The 13,731-nt window shown below is 35.0% G+C and overlaps 1 protein-coding gene across 1 annotated transcript in view; it reads left to right on the forward strand.

Moving 5' to 3' along the window:
* The first annotated feature begins 267 nt into the window (after nt 1–267).
* ITGB6 (integrin subunit beta 6) overlaps nt 268–13,731 on the forward strand; it is an 81,513-nt gene continuing 68,049 nt past the window's right edge. Inside the window, exons 1-5 of the mRNA XM_023499233.2 lie at nt 268–396; nt 504–580; nt 1,648–1,727; nt 5,556–5,760; nt 6,487–6,733. Of these exons, the coding sequence (XP_023355001.1) occupies nt 520–580; nt 1,648–1,727; nt 5,556–5,760; nt 6,487–6,733 (593 nt within the window). The 5' untranslated portion in view covers nt 268–396; nt 504–519. The remainder of the gene's footprint in view (nt 397–503; nt 581–1,647; nt 1,728–5,555; nt 5,761–6,486; nt 6,734–13,731) is intronic.

Genomic DNA, 13,731 nt, shown 5'->3' on the forward strand with positions numbered 1-13,731 from the left:
TTAATAATATTATAATCTACTGCAGCATTATGGTTGATATTTTCTTTCTATTCCTGTGTACATCAAAGATACATAGAAAACATAGAAAAATGACAGTTTAAAGAATTACTCTTTCATCATTTTATTGATCAAAAATTCATCTGCAATATTGACTTTCTTTAGGACCCAGAGAAACTGCTAGAATTTACACCCAAATTTCTACCTGAATGAGTTTCTCCACCTTCTTAGTGATTGTACACCTGCTTTCCTTATAAGGAGAACAAGGAAGTGAATCATGTTGAAGTTGCTCTTAAGCAGGGCTTTTCTTCTTTACCTGTCCAGGTAGTCTCTGTTTTCATTTCAGTCTTAATGAAAACTTTTTTGTCCTTTCCATCTAGAGTTTCTGTCCAAAGCAGTGTAAGTAGTACTTACCATTTTCCACTTCAAGAAAGAAAGTCTTTTACAATGTTCAACTTTGATCTTGTTATGTTGAAGGTAATTCACTTTTTAATCTGTCTGCACAGCGAGAACTGAAAACGAATGGGGATTGAATTGCTTTGCCTGTTCTTTCTATTTCTGGGAAGGAATAACCATGTTCAAGGTAAGAATCGTCAGCCCTCACATCAATTTCTGTCGCTGAATGTTTGACAACACTGTCTTTACCAAGATATGGGAAGCAGTTTCTGAATTAGTCTATCCCACTGTCTCTTGCCTTTGAGGGAAAATGCTTTAACAGACTTCAGATACGGGACTGGGGAGCTATTAGGATCTGTTTCTACACGGTACCCAGCAGTATTACCGGACTTGGAAAGTTGCTTCCGCACTTTTATGCCAGAAATACAAAAGAGTTGATGCACAAAAGATTTGTTCTGTGTAGCTGCAATGATTATTTTGGAAACTTTAAAACACTTTTAATTATTGTTATTATTTTTTAGCATTACTATCATTCTCCAATGATCTTCTTTCTCTCCTCCAGTTGGAAACTTCTTGAAATGATTTGAACATGAAGCAAATCAAGCCACTTTTGTTAAGGATGATTTCTTTAGAAGAAGAGAGCAGAAAGTCTCAATCATCAGTGTAGGAACTCTCAGTGTGAAAACTCCCTCCACTGTTTGCAGATCAACTCATCTGCCAATTAACAGTGTTAGAGAGTGGCTTGGAACACTAAATGGTTAAGTAACTTTACTATCGGCATTTAGCTAGCGTGTGTCCAAATGAATTCTGGTCTTTCTGCTTCTAAGGATTTCTCTACTTACACTAAGACATGTTGACTTTCAAGGATATATCTCAGGAGAAAAAAAATCCCATTTGGCTATTTATTCTTATAATTAAAAAAAATTGCCAATACATTTGTCCTCACAATGTCAATAATTCTTTTTAGGACAAGTGTTAAATGATGAATAAAATGAAACTTCATTTAAAAGTATATATGCCTTTTCCATATTTTAAGAAAGTAAAACATAATTAACATAAGGTAGAGGGAAATTTCATAAATATCAACATTAAATTATGTGGAAAGTTAAAGTTCCATAAGAATTACTAACATTTTAAGAACTGGTTGTTGACACTCAAGGTCTGTCCTTCTCCAGTGTTTGAATCACCATAAGCCTCATAGAGGGAATGATTGAATGTATCCTTAATCTCCTGCCTCTCTGGCTTTAAATATAGGGAGCTGTACTGTGGGTAACGCAGAGACCTGTGAAGACTGTTTGCTCATTGGACCACACTGCTCCTGGTGTTCTCAAGAGGTAAAACAAATGATCTCATAGAATTTCCAACAGAAGTGTTTGTGTGAGCTTTTATGTTCATTCCATTGGCCCTGAGAATTGCCCTAAAATCCTGGTGGCTGCACAAGTATAGCAGACCATTAAAAAAAAAAAATGCGTACTAGCAGTGCTAATAGGATGTTCGTTTGATTAATTTCAAGAAAAATTTGTCAAGGAAGAGATGTTGTTATTCTGGAAAATACAATTTACCACCCATAGCATTAAAAGATCCTACTTTTCTCTTTAAGTTCTTTTTAACCTAACTTCATATGAATCAAGTCTGCCCCCAAGACAAGATGATCCAACATACTCAGCATACTCAGCAACAAAATTGGCTTTAGTGCTATGAATGTCCTACCAATCTTGTGCTTACATGTCATTTGTTATAACATGTAAGTTCAAAGAAAGGACTTAAAATAGGCATGGGAGAGTAGGGCTTTTTGCAAAATAGATAGTTCTAATAAAAATACATTCAATTACAGCTCAAGTATAGGGGGAAAAAAGGTAGTTAGGTGGTGCCACAGTGCATAAAGTGCTGGATCTAGAGTCAGGAAGAATCACCTTTCTGAGTTCAAATTTGGTTTCAGATACTTATTAATTATGTGATCCTGGGCAAGTTATTTAACTCTATTTGCCCTAGTTACTCATCTATAAAAGGAACTGGAGAAGGAAAAGGCAAACCATTGTAATATATTTGCCAAGAAAACTCTAAATGGGGTCATAAAGAATCAGAGATGACTGAAATGACCTAACAATGATAACAAAATAGAAGAATAAGACTTCTTGAAAAATATATAGTTCTAATAAAGCTACATTTAGTGGCAACTCAAGTATAGAAACAAACTGGAGATTTGGTTTTAAATAATGGGTTGACTCATTATTTATATAACATCAAGGATTACTTTACTTCTCTTTTCTTCAATTTCTTCATCTTTGAAATGGTAATAGTAATATCTATATTACCTACTGGTGAGAAATCAACAAAGTAATCTAAGTAAGTAATCAAAGACTTTATAGAGCTATATGAGATATGAGAGTGTGTTCAATTTTTTGAGTTTTAAGAATTTAAGCCTACATCACAACTTTTCAGACATCCTCTATATGTATCAGCACTTTTCAGTAAATAAAGTGTTAAAGAGTCCACAAAAAAATCATAGGCTTTGATCAGATATATAATGTTGCAATGGTAATACTAGCATGGCTTAGGGAAATGTTTCATGTTTACTTTCTAAAATCCAGTGTATAATGCTAAATATTATTATTCCTGTATTACCAAATTATAAGGAAATGATTAATGAGATAAAGCACTCCTCCAGATGTACCAGAAGGGATTGTTTTTAATATTTTCATTTCTATATACTGGATTATATAAAGTGATTGAGTGTTTACTCACAGAATCTATTGTTCAAAGATCTGTATCCTTTGGAAAGGGATCATACTACAAAGGTACTTGAATTCCAATCAAGAAAGAGCTTTAAAAAGTAAAACCCAAATGACAGTTTTAATTCTAATTTGTAAAGAGCTGTTAGATATGCAATACAGCAACAGACAAAGTCATGTCACCTCAAACATCCAACATTTCTTAGGATGTCTTAGGAGTCAACATGTCTTAACAGTAGTAATCTCATAGAAAGCAACATAAATTGAAATGGTGAACTCCTATGCAAAAAATTCAGAAAGATCCCGATTATTTCTATTTATTCCAACAAAGAGAGTCATTCTTCCCTTCAGGTACTCCTAGGTCACTAATCGTATTTGCTCATAGGGCAGAAGTTCATCTGTCAGATCAAAGTGAGAAACCCTGTAATCAGGGACTCACAGAATTCCCAGGGTGGTAATACACACACACACACACACACACACACACACACACACACACACACACACTGACCCTGACCACAGATGATACCTGATACAATGCCTCCAATCCGCAAGTATGTCTAGACTTAGACCACAGGAGTTTTATTTTCATCTACTTTCAGACTTAACCATAAAAACATGATCCCCACTGAACCTAATAAGTTCTTCTTCAGGGAGTTAATTTCCAAAAGAAGTAGTTTTACCCTACCCTGCCTCCTCATATATTCCAATCCTGCTTTTGCTACATGAGCTTGGGAAAAAAAGTAAATTTGATACAGATTTTTATTTATTTGTACTTATAGCAAAGTCCTATATCCCTGTATATTTGTATGCATACAAATTCATATACATGTATATGTGTATATATAACTATATACCTTTATTACATGCTAAGCACTGAAAACAGAAAGAAAAAAGGACAGCCTTCAGGGAGTCTACACTTTGTCAGAATAGACAGCACATATGCAAGGAGTAGGGTGACTAGGTGAATAGAGTGCCAAGCCTGGAGTTAGGAAGACTCCTCTTCCTGAAATAAAATCTGGGCTCAGACACTTACTAGTTGTGTGGCCCTAGGCAAGTCACTTTATCCTGTTTGCTTCAGGTTCTTCATCTATAACATGAACTGGGGAAGGAAATAGCAAACCATATCAGTCTCTTTGCCAAGAAAATCCGAAATGGGATCACAAAAAGACAAAGTAGCACATACCACTAAAAGTATAAATCTTTATATCATTCTAACATAGATAATAGATCAATATAGATACAAAATTTTTAAAATGACATTTGATTGAAAATAGCTCATTTGGGCAGCATTTATCCTATAACTATGAACAAAATTCTGAGTCTAAAAAGCTTACTTTTGAAACATTTTTTAAATATTGTTTTTAGTGGCAAGCCTAACCATGACAAACCAGTGATTTTACTGATAGATGATGATTAGCATAAAAAAATTAGTGATTTTTAAATCTACAAATATCCATATGGCAGCCTCATCGCTCCAATGCAGATGTGATCCATCCTTCCAGTGAGTTGCCTTCTTCATAGACTGTGAATGAATAAACACTAATCCTTCTCACTTCATTGACATTTCACGACTTGTAAATCCAGTAACTGGTAGTCACATTTGGTACTTGCTAGCATGCATAAACTGGATTCTATTCTGTGATATAATACACTCAGATAACTAGCTTCAGCCAGCTAGAGAAAAATTATATCGAGAGCTTAGAAACAGCTAATTGTCAAGGGAAACCACTGCAACCAACAAAAGGGAATTGTCTTATACTCACTTGTACCCTGAATGGGTACCCATGTTCCCAATTGTTAACTATGGGGAAAAAATCTGAAATATACTAAATAGACAATATTTAAAGACCTAGGGTTTAAAGCCCAGGAAAGAAGCCAACAGTGCTATAAAATAATAATATAATGTCATAATACCTCTAACAGTAAATAGTCCTTGATATTGTGTCAGGTCCTGGAAGCTATATGCTGAGAAGAGGTAGGTTCTCCTTCCTACCTCTGGACAGTTTATAGTTTAGAGACTATAAACAGTTTAATTTACAGAAAAGTGATGATTTTATTGTAGCTGAAATATATATATACTCGAATATTATATTAATTAATTGATAATTAAATAATGTATTATCTTAAATAATTTAAATCTGCAGAAAATTCAATATCTAACTACTGAAAAGATGCTTGAGAAGAGGAAGCAATTGAAAAAATGGTACATGAAGCCACAATGCTGAAATTAAAATGGAATCTTTTCTTATTTTTTCAAGATTTCTGCCAGCCTTCTAATTTGAACTAATTGAACAATAAATGAAGTAAATGTGAGAATATTTTGATCCTTGAATGGAAAGGGAAAGATGAATATGATATGCTGTACAGATATCCCCCATTATATTATAATTAAAAAATCATCAGTCTTGATTTTCTTTTCTTTTCTAGGACTTTACCCATCCATCTGGAATTGGTGAAAGGTGTGATACCCCAGAGAATCTTTTGGCTAAAGGATGTTTGCTGCATGCCATTGAAAATCCTACTTCCACAATAGAAATACTTAGAAATAAACCGCTGAGTATAGGAAGTCAGAAAAACAATTCGGATATCATACAAATTTCACCCCAAAAATTAGTTCTAAAATTGCGACCAGGTATGTTATAGCACCTTATTAATATGATATTATAGTGTGATAATTTCTTATTTCCACTGATACATGCGACAAAATTTCCAGTGTCACCTATGCAGGCTGCATGTGTTTAGGCTTATATAACACTAATTAGAAGTATGAATCAGAAATGATTCCTTTTTATATAAATGAAGATTAGTCAATAATGATGTCTTTACTTATGTGGGATACTTATGCTCCTAGCATAGAATTGATTTTTTTTTTTTAACCAAATAACAACTGTGCTCTTGCCCTGGAGAGAGAGAGAGAGAGAGAGAGAGAGAGAGAGAGAGAGAGAGAGACAGAGAGACAGAGAGAGACAGAGAGAAAGAGAGACAGAGACAGACGGGCGGGGGCAAATAAACGCCTTTGAGGTTTGTTTCACATTTCTTTGAGCACTTGAATGCAGCTCCAGTTTGCCATTTGGTTTGTTTTACCTCTTTGAAACCACAGAAATAAGATTATCTTAAATCTAAATGGATGCTGGTTTTCCCAAGATGAAATAAAATATCCTGGGTTACATATCCTTTAGTGGCTCTATACATAACTGGTAAGAATTTGCATGGAAATATCAGCTTATGATGTCCTGGCACTGTTTATACCAGCCATTCCTTTAGGAACATCTTTCTGAAATGATAACACACAGATCTAGTGATTGATCTGATACAAAACTTAATGTGTTCATTTTTTCCCTTGCTGTGGCTTAACAAGGTAATGAGAAAACATTACAAGTCCATGTTCGACAGACTGAGGATTATCCAGTAGATTTGTATTACCTCATGGATCTCTCGGCTTCTATGGAAGATGACCTTAATACAATAAAGGAGTTGGGCTCCACGCTATCCAAAGAGATGTCTAAATTAACAAGCAACTTCAAATTGGGCTTTGGTTCCTTTGTAGAAAAACCAGTTTCTCCTTTTATAAAGACAACACCTGAAGAACTAGTGAATCCTTGCAGGTAAGTGTGAGAGCTCTCACATCTCTATTATGGATACTGATTTTCTGTGGAAGGAGTTACCCTTCTGAGTTCCTGCTGCCAGCCACTCTCTGGAGCTCTGGCATTCATCTACTGTTCAGTAGGTTTGCTTGGCATTTTCTTGCTTGCTACAAATGTGAGGTCATTTTGATGACATTTTGCTAGCCACATGAAGCTGGGAAAGCCAGAAGCTCCAGAATTTGAAAAGGCCCCTTATGTACATTTGAGTGTGGCAAACTTGGCTCCATTTTTTGGAGACAGGGATATATTGGGCCCTCAATATAGGTTTCACTGGACTGTGATGGCTCCTAGAGATGCCTTTTCTCACAATGACCACTACTCACTGAGGTTACTTGATTAACAACCCACACCCACTAATACTATCCTGCTCAGCCACCTTCATTCCAGCCAAAATAGTCTTTTTTTTCCCTTTGCTTTCTGTGGCTCATTTAGGGAAAAAAAAAGATTTCTTTTAATTATCTTCTATAGTCCATTTATACCCCAATAACTTTCAGTAGGAAAGTGATTTCTCTGAGTCTGTTATATCATAATATAATCATCAGTTTAAAACATGGATTATGCACACCTCTATCAAGGGGAAGTAATTACATTGCTTGTGAAATATAAAGCATACTTTTTAACTTAATGTAATTCAAATTATCCATTTTAAAATGTTAATTTCCTTGAAATGCAGAAAAGCATTTAGTATTTATAAAGACATTTCTCAAGCTTGTATTAGCATTTGACTTACACTTTTATACATCAAAGTTACTAGCATATATGAAAGAGAAACTTTATGTGATATCTAAAACTTTTAGAGGATACTTTGACACTTTAATAAGTCTGTGATATCATTTATCTAACAGGCTGGAAGCTCTCCTCTGATTTTTTTTTAATATCTCAAGGGTATTCCTCTTTTGTCTCTCATTTTCTTGACATAACCTCCCCCAATCTTCTTTTCCAGTCATATTTTTCCACAAATAAAGTCTTTTCTATAACTCCTACCTGTAAGTCACCTGCTAAGACCAATGTATATCTAAGATGCATTTCTTCATGTCCCTTTAGTGTTCCATGATTCCCAGACATATAGCATCACTAGGGAGTAAAAAAGAAAAACAAGTTTTAAAATACTGTTTTCAAAACAGTAAGTTGTTTTTCGACTGGAGCCTGGCCAAATAAAGTTTTTGAGGTCTTACATGATGCAGCGCGGTGACTGGCATAGTCTCAGGATTAGGTAAAAACAAATTTCTAGGAGTGCACCAATTTCTTAGTATTCTGACTCACTCTAAAGTAAGGGAAACTTCATGTATGAACTTCTATATTTCCAATAATTTAGAACAAAACTATTTATTAAATTTCTAGTACAGATAATAGCACAAGTCTAAATAGCTTTTAGTTTTTATGCATATTTCCTTTTCCTGCCACAAACTACCAAGGGCAGTCCTAGGTAGGGTCTAATGAGTTACTTCTGCCCCAAGGGGATACATTTGAATGAGTTCAAACTGGAAGCCACTAGGTAAATTGTAATGTCATAAAGTTCATTATAATGGGTATGATGCTTTACTAGAGAACACAAATTAAACTAATACGTTCAATTGTTGTAATATATCTGCCAGCAAAGTATCTTGAATGAATAATGCATACTCATGAACCATAAAATTCAATAAAAACAATTTGACTGATAAGAGATTAAAAGAATATGATTTCTCAAATTAAAAAAAGGATATTGCCTGAGACCAACCACTTTTCCCCTAAAGCTTTAATGGCAGCTAGTTTTCTAAGTCAGGAAGGCATTTTCTAAGGAGCAGTAAGAGTTTCCATGCAATCTCTCACGTAATTCTAAGCTTTTTAGGCTTTAAGGGGATAATCCTGCCACTCTATTTCCCCATCTCTAACTATTGAATTCTTCCCCATCCCTTCAGGTCTTATTAGGTGCCATCTCCAATATGAAGCTTTCCCTGATTCTTCCAGACATCTCTAAAAAAAATTTTCTTTAGCATATTGTTTATAAGGCCTCCTCTACACTTGTTAATTCTAGTTTATACTAAAGATACTTGTATCAAAGGTTTTTCTCATCGTGATATCTTAAACTCTTGGAGGATAGGTACTTTGCAGAGTTTTAATTTGATGTTTTTTTATTTGATTTTCCCTCTCTCTCTCTCTCTCTCTCTCTCTCTCTCTGTGTGTGTGTGTGTCTCTCTGTGTGTGTGTGTGTGTGTGTGTGTGTGTGTGTGTGTGTGTGTCTGAGAGAGAGAGGCATTTATATATATATACTCTACGCACAAAAGTATAGAAATCTTATTAGTTTTATATAAACACAGGCAAGTTATACACCAACCTGGTGGACAAAGTGAAAACTAGATGAGAACAAAAGATAGCAAAAGATGGATTTGGAACTATTTGCATGGCTAGGCTTAAAGAGAAGTCTTTAATGGCTTGATGACAATTTGGAGGGAATACACTAATGGAGAATCCATGAACTTGCTTTTGGTCCTTTGCCACTCAAAATTTTTTTATGACTGCCTGTTGTGTTCTTGTTGTTCAACATGTTTGTGATACTATCTAGGGTTTTCTTGACAAAGATATTGGAATGGTTTGTAATTTTCTTCTCCAGTTCATTTTATAGATGAGGAAATTAAGGCAAACAAGGTAAATGGGGTTAAATGATTTGCCCAGGGTCACACAAGCTACTAAGTATTTGAGGCTGGATTTAAACTGGGGTCTTTCTGGCTTTGGGGGTATTATTCTATCCACTGTCTCACCTCTTGTCCCAAAATCTATGCTTCTACCTCTGAAGGCAGGCCCATTCAATTTTTAGATCTTGTTTAATCATTTCAGGGGTACCTGACTTTTCGTGACTTCATTTGGGTTCATTTGTTTGGGTTTTTTTGGCAAAGATACTGAAATAATTTGCCATTTCCTTTTCTAGTTCATTTTATAGATAAGGAAACTGAAACAAACAGGATTAAGTTACTTGCCTAAGATCACACAACTAGTAAGTGTCTGAGGTCAGATTTGAACTTAGGAAGATGAGTCTTCCTGATTCCAGGCTAGGTGCTCTATCCACTGTACCATCTAGCTATCCCACCTGACATGTCAATCTTTAATAAATATTTACTTACTGATTGATTTATCAATGATTTGGATAAAGGCAAAGATGACATGTTTGTAAATTTGTAAATACCATGAAAGTGGGGATGGGGATGAAGGAGAGGGAGAGGTAGAGATAGCTGACACACTGGATGGCAGAGTCCAGATCCAAAATAGCTAATACTATGCCAGATGAAATTAAAAGAGAACATAGTGATAGTGTACTAGGCAAACTACACGTGGAATATTATATTTGGTTTAGGACAATGTATTTAAAGAAAACACTTTTAGATTAGAGAGAATATAAGAAATATATGACAAATAGGTGATAGGCACAGTGTTAAATTTTGCCAAAGGGAGCAAAGTAATTGCTACCACTTACCTTTGAAATTTATCTTCTTCATATGGAAATAATAGCAGTGTACACACATATTTAGATGTTCTTGATTCCACATAGTCAGTGATACATACAAGGATATACATTCAACATCTGGCTAGTCCTAATAAAATAAGATATTGTTGCCTTTGGCTCTCTGATGTGATTCCCAGTGAGGTGGGGGCACATTTCCTGGGGAATGCCCCTCATCAACATATGTGTATGTGAACAGAGGTAGTCTAATTGTATCTATCATTTTATTCCATTTTCTCAGGTTTTAAGTCATTAAAAAAAAAAAAAACCTCTATTTTGGACTTTCTGGTGTTTTAATTGAGGAGATGAGACATTTCTCAACCCCTTGTTTCTGTATCTTTGCTTTAAGAAAGACTTTCAGTCTTTTAATTGCTCTTGACCTAGCTTATGGAATAGTTTCTTGGTATGGAACCTACATCTGTATGTTGTTGGCAAAATTTTCTACATTATGTAGGAAGCTACTTTAAGTAGAATTTTACAAATGCATAAATATATTTGTTTTACTGAAGGTGAGAATCTTATATGGGGGACTTTCTATAAGGTTTTTCTTAAATTGCAGGGTAAAATAGAGTGTTTATAGAAGTGAGCGTTTATAGGAATTGTAAAGGGTGTTTCTTGAACAGAGGGCTCACCCATAATTACACGTGTATTATTCAAAACGTTCATGATGTTAGGATGACTTAACAGTAATCTTTTGATTTTTAGTCTTCCTGATACAGAAAAGTGTTTATTGAAAATGTACCCTGAAGATTGTCTGAAGAAATTATGAATGATTAACCTGGAAAAGAGAAGATAAATGGGGGACTTGATGGTAGTCTATACATACTTGAATGACTATTATGTGGAAAAGAGATGAACAGTATTCTAGTTGGTCTCAACTGGCAGTACTAGGAAGGATGACTTTAAGTTACAAGGAGGTAGCTTTAGACTTCATATAAGGAAAACCTTATCTTAAGAAAGAGTGGGTTTTTCCTCACTGGAATTCTTCAGGCAAAGACTGGAAGAACCACTTATTGGAGATAATGGAGCAAGGATGCTTCTACTGGAATTGTACTAGCTGGCCTCTGGAGTTTCTTCCAACTCTTAGAATCTGTGGATCTCTATGGAGGATGTACTGAAAGATATAGATAGGAATAACTTAGAATGAGCAAACATAATTAAGTTTTATTCTACACTGGGAGAGGAGGTACCCATGCCAAAAGGATCATGGATCCACTGAAGACTTGAAGTATATTGGCACAGAAAAACAAAATACAGCTTTAGGGGCTCTCTTCAAATATAGTAGCTTTTATGCATATGTTAATATAATACAAAATTCTGATGGAGTTGCAAATATATGCATAAAGATTATGTCTGAATATCTAGAGAACAGGATATGGAATCAGGAAATCCTGGGTTTGAATCTTATCAGAGTCACTTATTGACTTTATAAACCTTGGCAAGTCATTTAACCTTTTTTTGCCTCATGGAAATTATTTCACAGGATTTTTGTAAGGATAAAATGAGATCACACAATAAAGCATTTCACAAACCTAAACGTGCACTATAAGGGTAAATTATTATCTTAAAAATCAAGCCATAAATTAGGAAGACATTTGCTTACCTAAGGTATTTTCTATGTAATGATGAATGCCCTAAAGAGAGTTCACAGGACTAGATCAAACTGCTTACTTTCTTTGGAAGAGGAGAGGGAAGAGGGAAGAGGGGGAGAAAATTTTGGAGCTCAAAATCTAGTAAAAATGATTGCTAAAAATTTTCTTGTCATTTTTCGGGGGGGGCAGGAATTATGTACATACATATAAATGCATATATGTATGTAGATGTAGACGTGTGTGTGTGTATATATATATATATATAGTGTGTGTGTGTGTGTGTGTGTGTGTGTGTAAAATCTCAGGCAGATGTTGCAGGTAAATAGTGAGTTGGGTCCAGAATTGTGTTAGAGAATAGATTGAATTATATTTGGGAAAATGACACTGCTACAAAAACTGAATTCTTTATACCTAGTATTCTTCCAGCAATACTATTTAACTATGAATCTATCACTGTAGAAGAAATCTAGTTGCAGATAGTAAAAAATTAATGAAAGATTCATGATAGGAATAAAAAAGCTTGCAGTATATTATCAATGATGACTTTGAAAAAATGGTGTGGAAGAAAAGATTAAAGACATATATGACTGGAAGAGAAAGTGAACCAAACAAAAAGAATGACAAACAAATGATCTATAATCCAAATGCTACTTTGGAATGATTTAAATATTCAGGAAACCAGAGGAAAGTTTCCAAGACATTTCATGAATCTTCCATTGAGGGTTTGCCAACAGCCTTATATATGAAGTAGGTGGCTTAAGAGAAAGAGTTGGACTTGAAGTCAGGAAAACCTAAATTCAAATTCAGTTCTCAGACACTTACTAACTGTATGACTTTGGTTGAATCACTCAACCCTTTTTGCCTCTTTATTTCTTTACCTGTAAAATGAACTGGAGAAAAAAAATAGCAAATCCTTCCAGTATCTTTGCCAAGAAAACTCCAAATGAGGTCATAGAGACATGACTGGAAATGATAATACTCTCAAAAATTACTTTGTATGTATTTTCTTAAAAACATTCATGCTCTCCCCCTCACTCATAGAATAGAAACTCCTTGAGGGCAGAGACTGTTTCATCTCTGACTTTATCTCCCCAGGAACCAGCATAATCATTGGTTTTTACCAGGGGCTTAATAAATGCTTGTTTAATGAATCAATGAATAAACAAAATGTTGAGATTGATGCAATTTTAGGGCAGTCACCCACACACTAACTTGTTTGTGCTCCTGTTCTGCTTTGTGCTTAAATCCAAGCCCTAAATACCTCTCACCCTAAATATTACAATGGACTCCTTTCTGACTTCATTGCCTCCAACCTTTGCTCTCTTGAATTTTCCTCCTAGTCAATTGTCATCTATTTCAACAATCATCTTGTTCATTTCCTTCTCTTTCTTTCCTTCTCTTCTCAGAAGCTTAGAGTTCCTTGTTAAACCAAGTTTACTCTTTTCATAATGCTCCATTGTTGTGATACTGGAGCCACCTGCCAGTAGCTGCTGGAGATCTAACTCAGACCTGTAGAATGGATCTCTTCATGTGATAGGATGATGATACAAGGAGACTCAGAGGCAGTTGCTATTCTCTGACCTCCCCACTGAGAGGCAGTTGTATTTTCTGACCTCTCTCCTCTTCCCTCTCGCCTCCAATTTATTTCATTCCCAACCCACAAGAACATCTGTGAAGGTTTCTTTGCAACTCCTTCAAGTGTTATGCAACTCACAGCTGTGGAGGCTCTTGGAGAATTGACCAGCCCCTTCATTTAGGCATGGTCCTTAACATTTTGTTTTCTATTACCTAAGATTTCTTGTTTCCTTTTCCACTACCTAATTGTCCTCAAAATAATTCACATTTCAATAGTTCTTTAAAGTTTACATAGTATTATTATCTTTATTTTA

Source organism: Sarcophilus harrisii, chromosome 3, assembly GCF_902635505.1.
Source record: "Sarcophilus harrisii chromosome 3, mSarHar1.11, whole genome shotgun sequence".
Taxonomy (NCBI): Eukaryota; Metazoa; Chordata; class Mammalia; order Dasyuromorphia; family Dasyuridae; genus Sarcophilus; species Sarcophilus harrisii.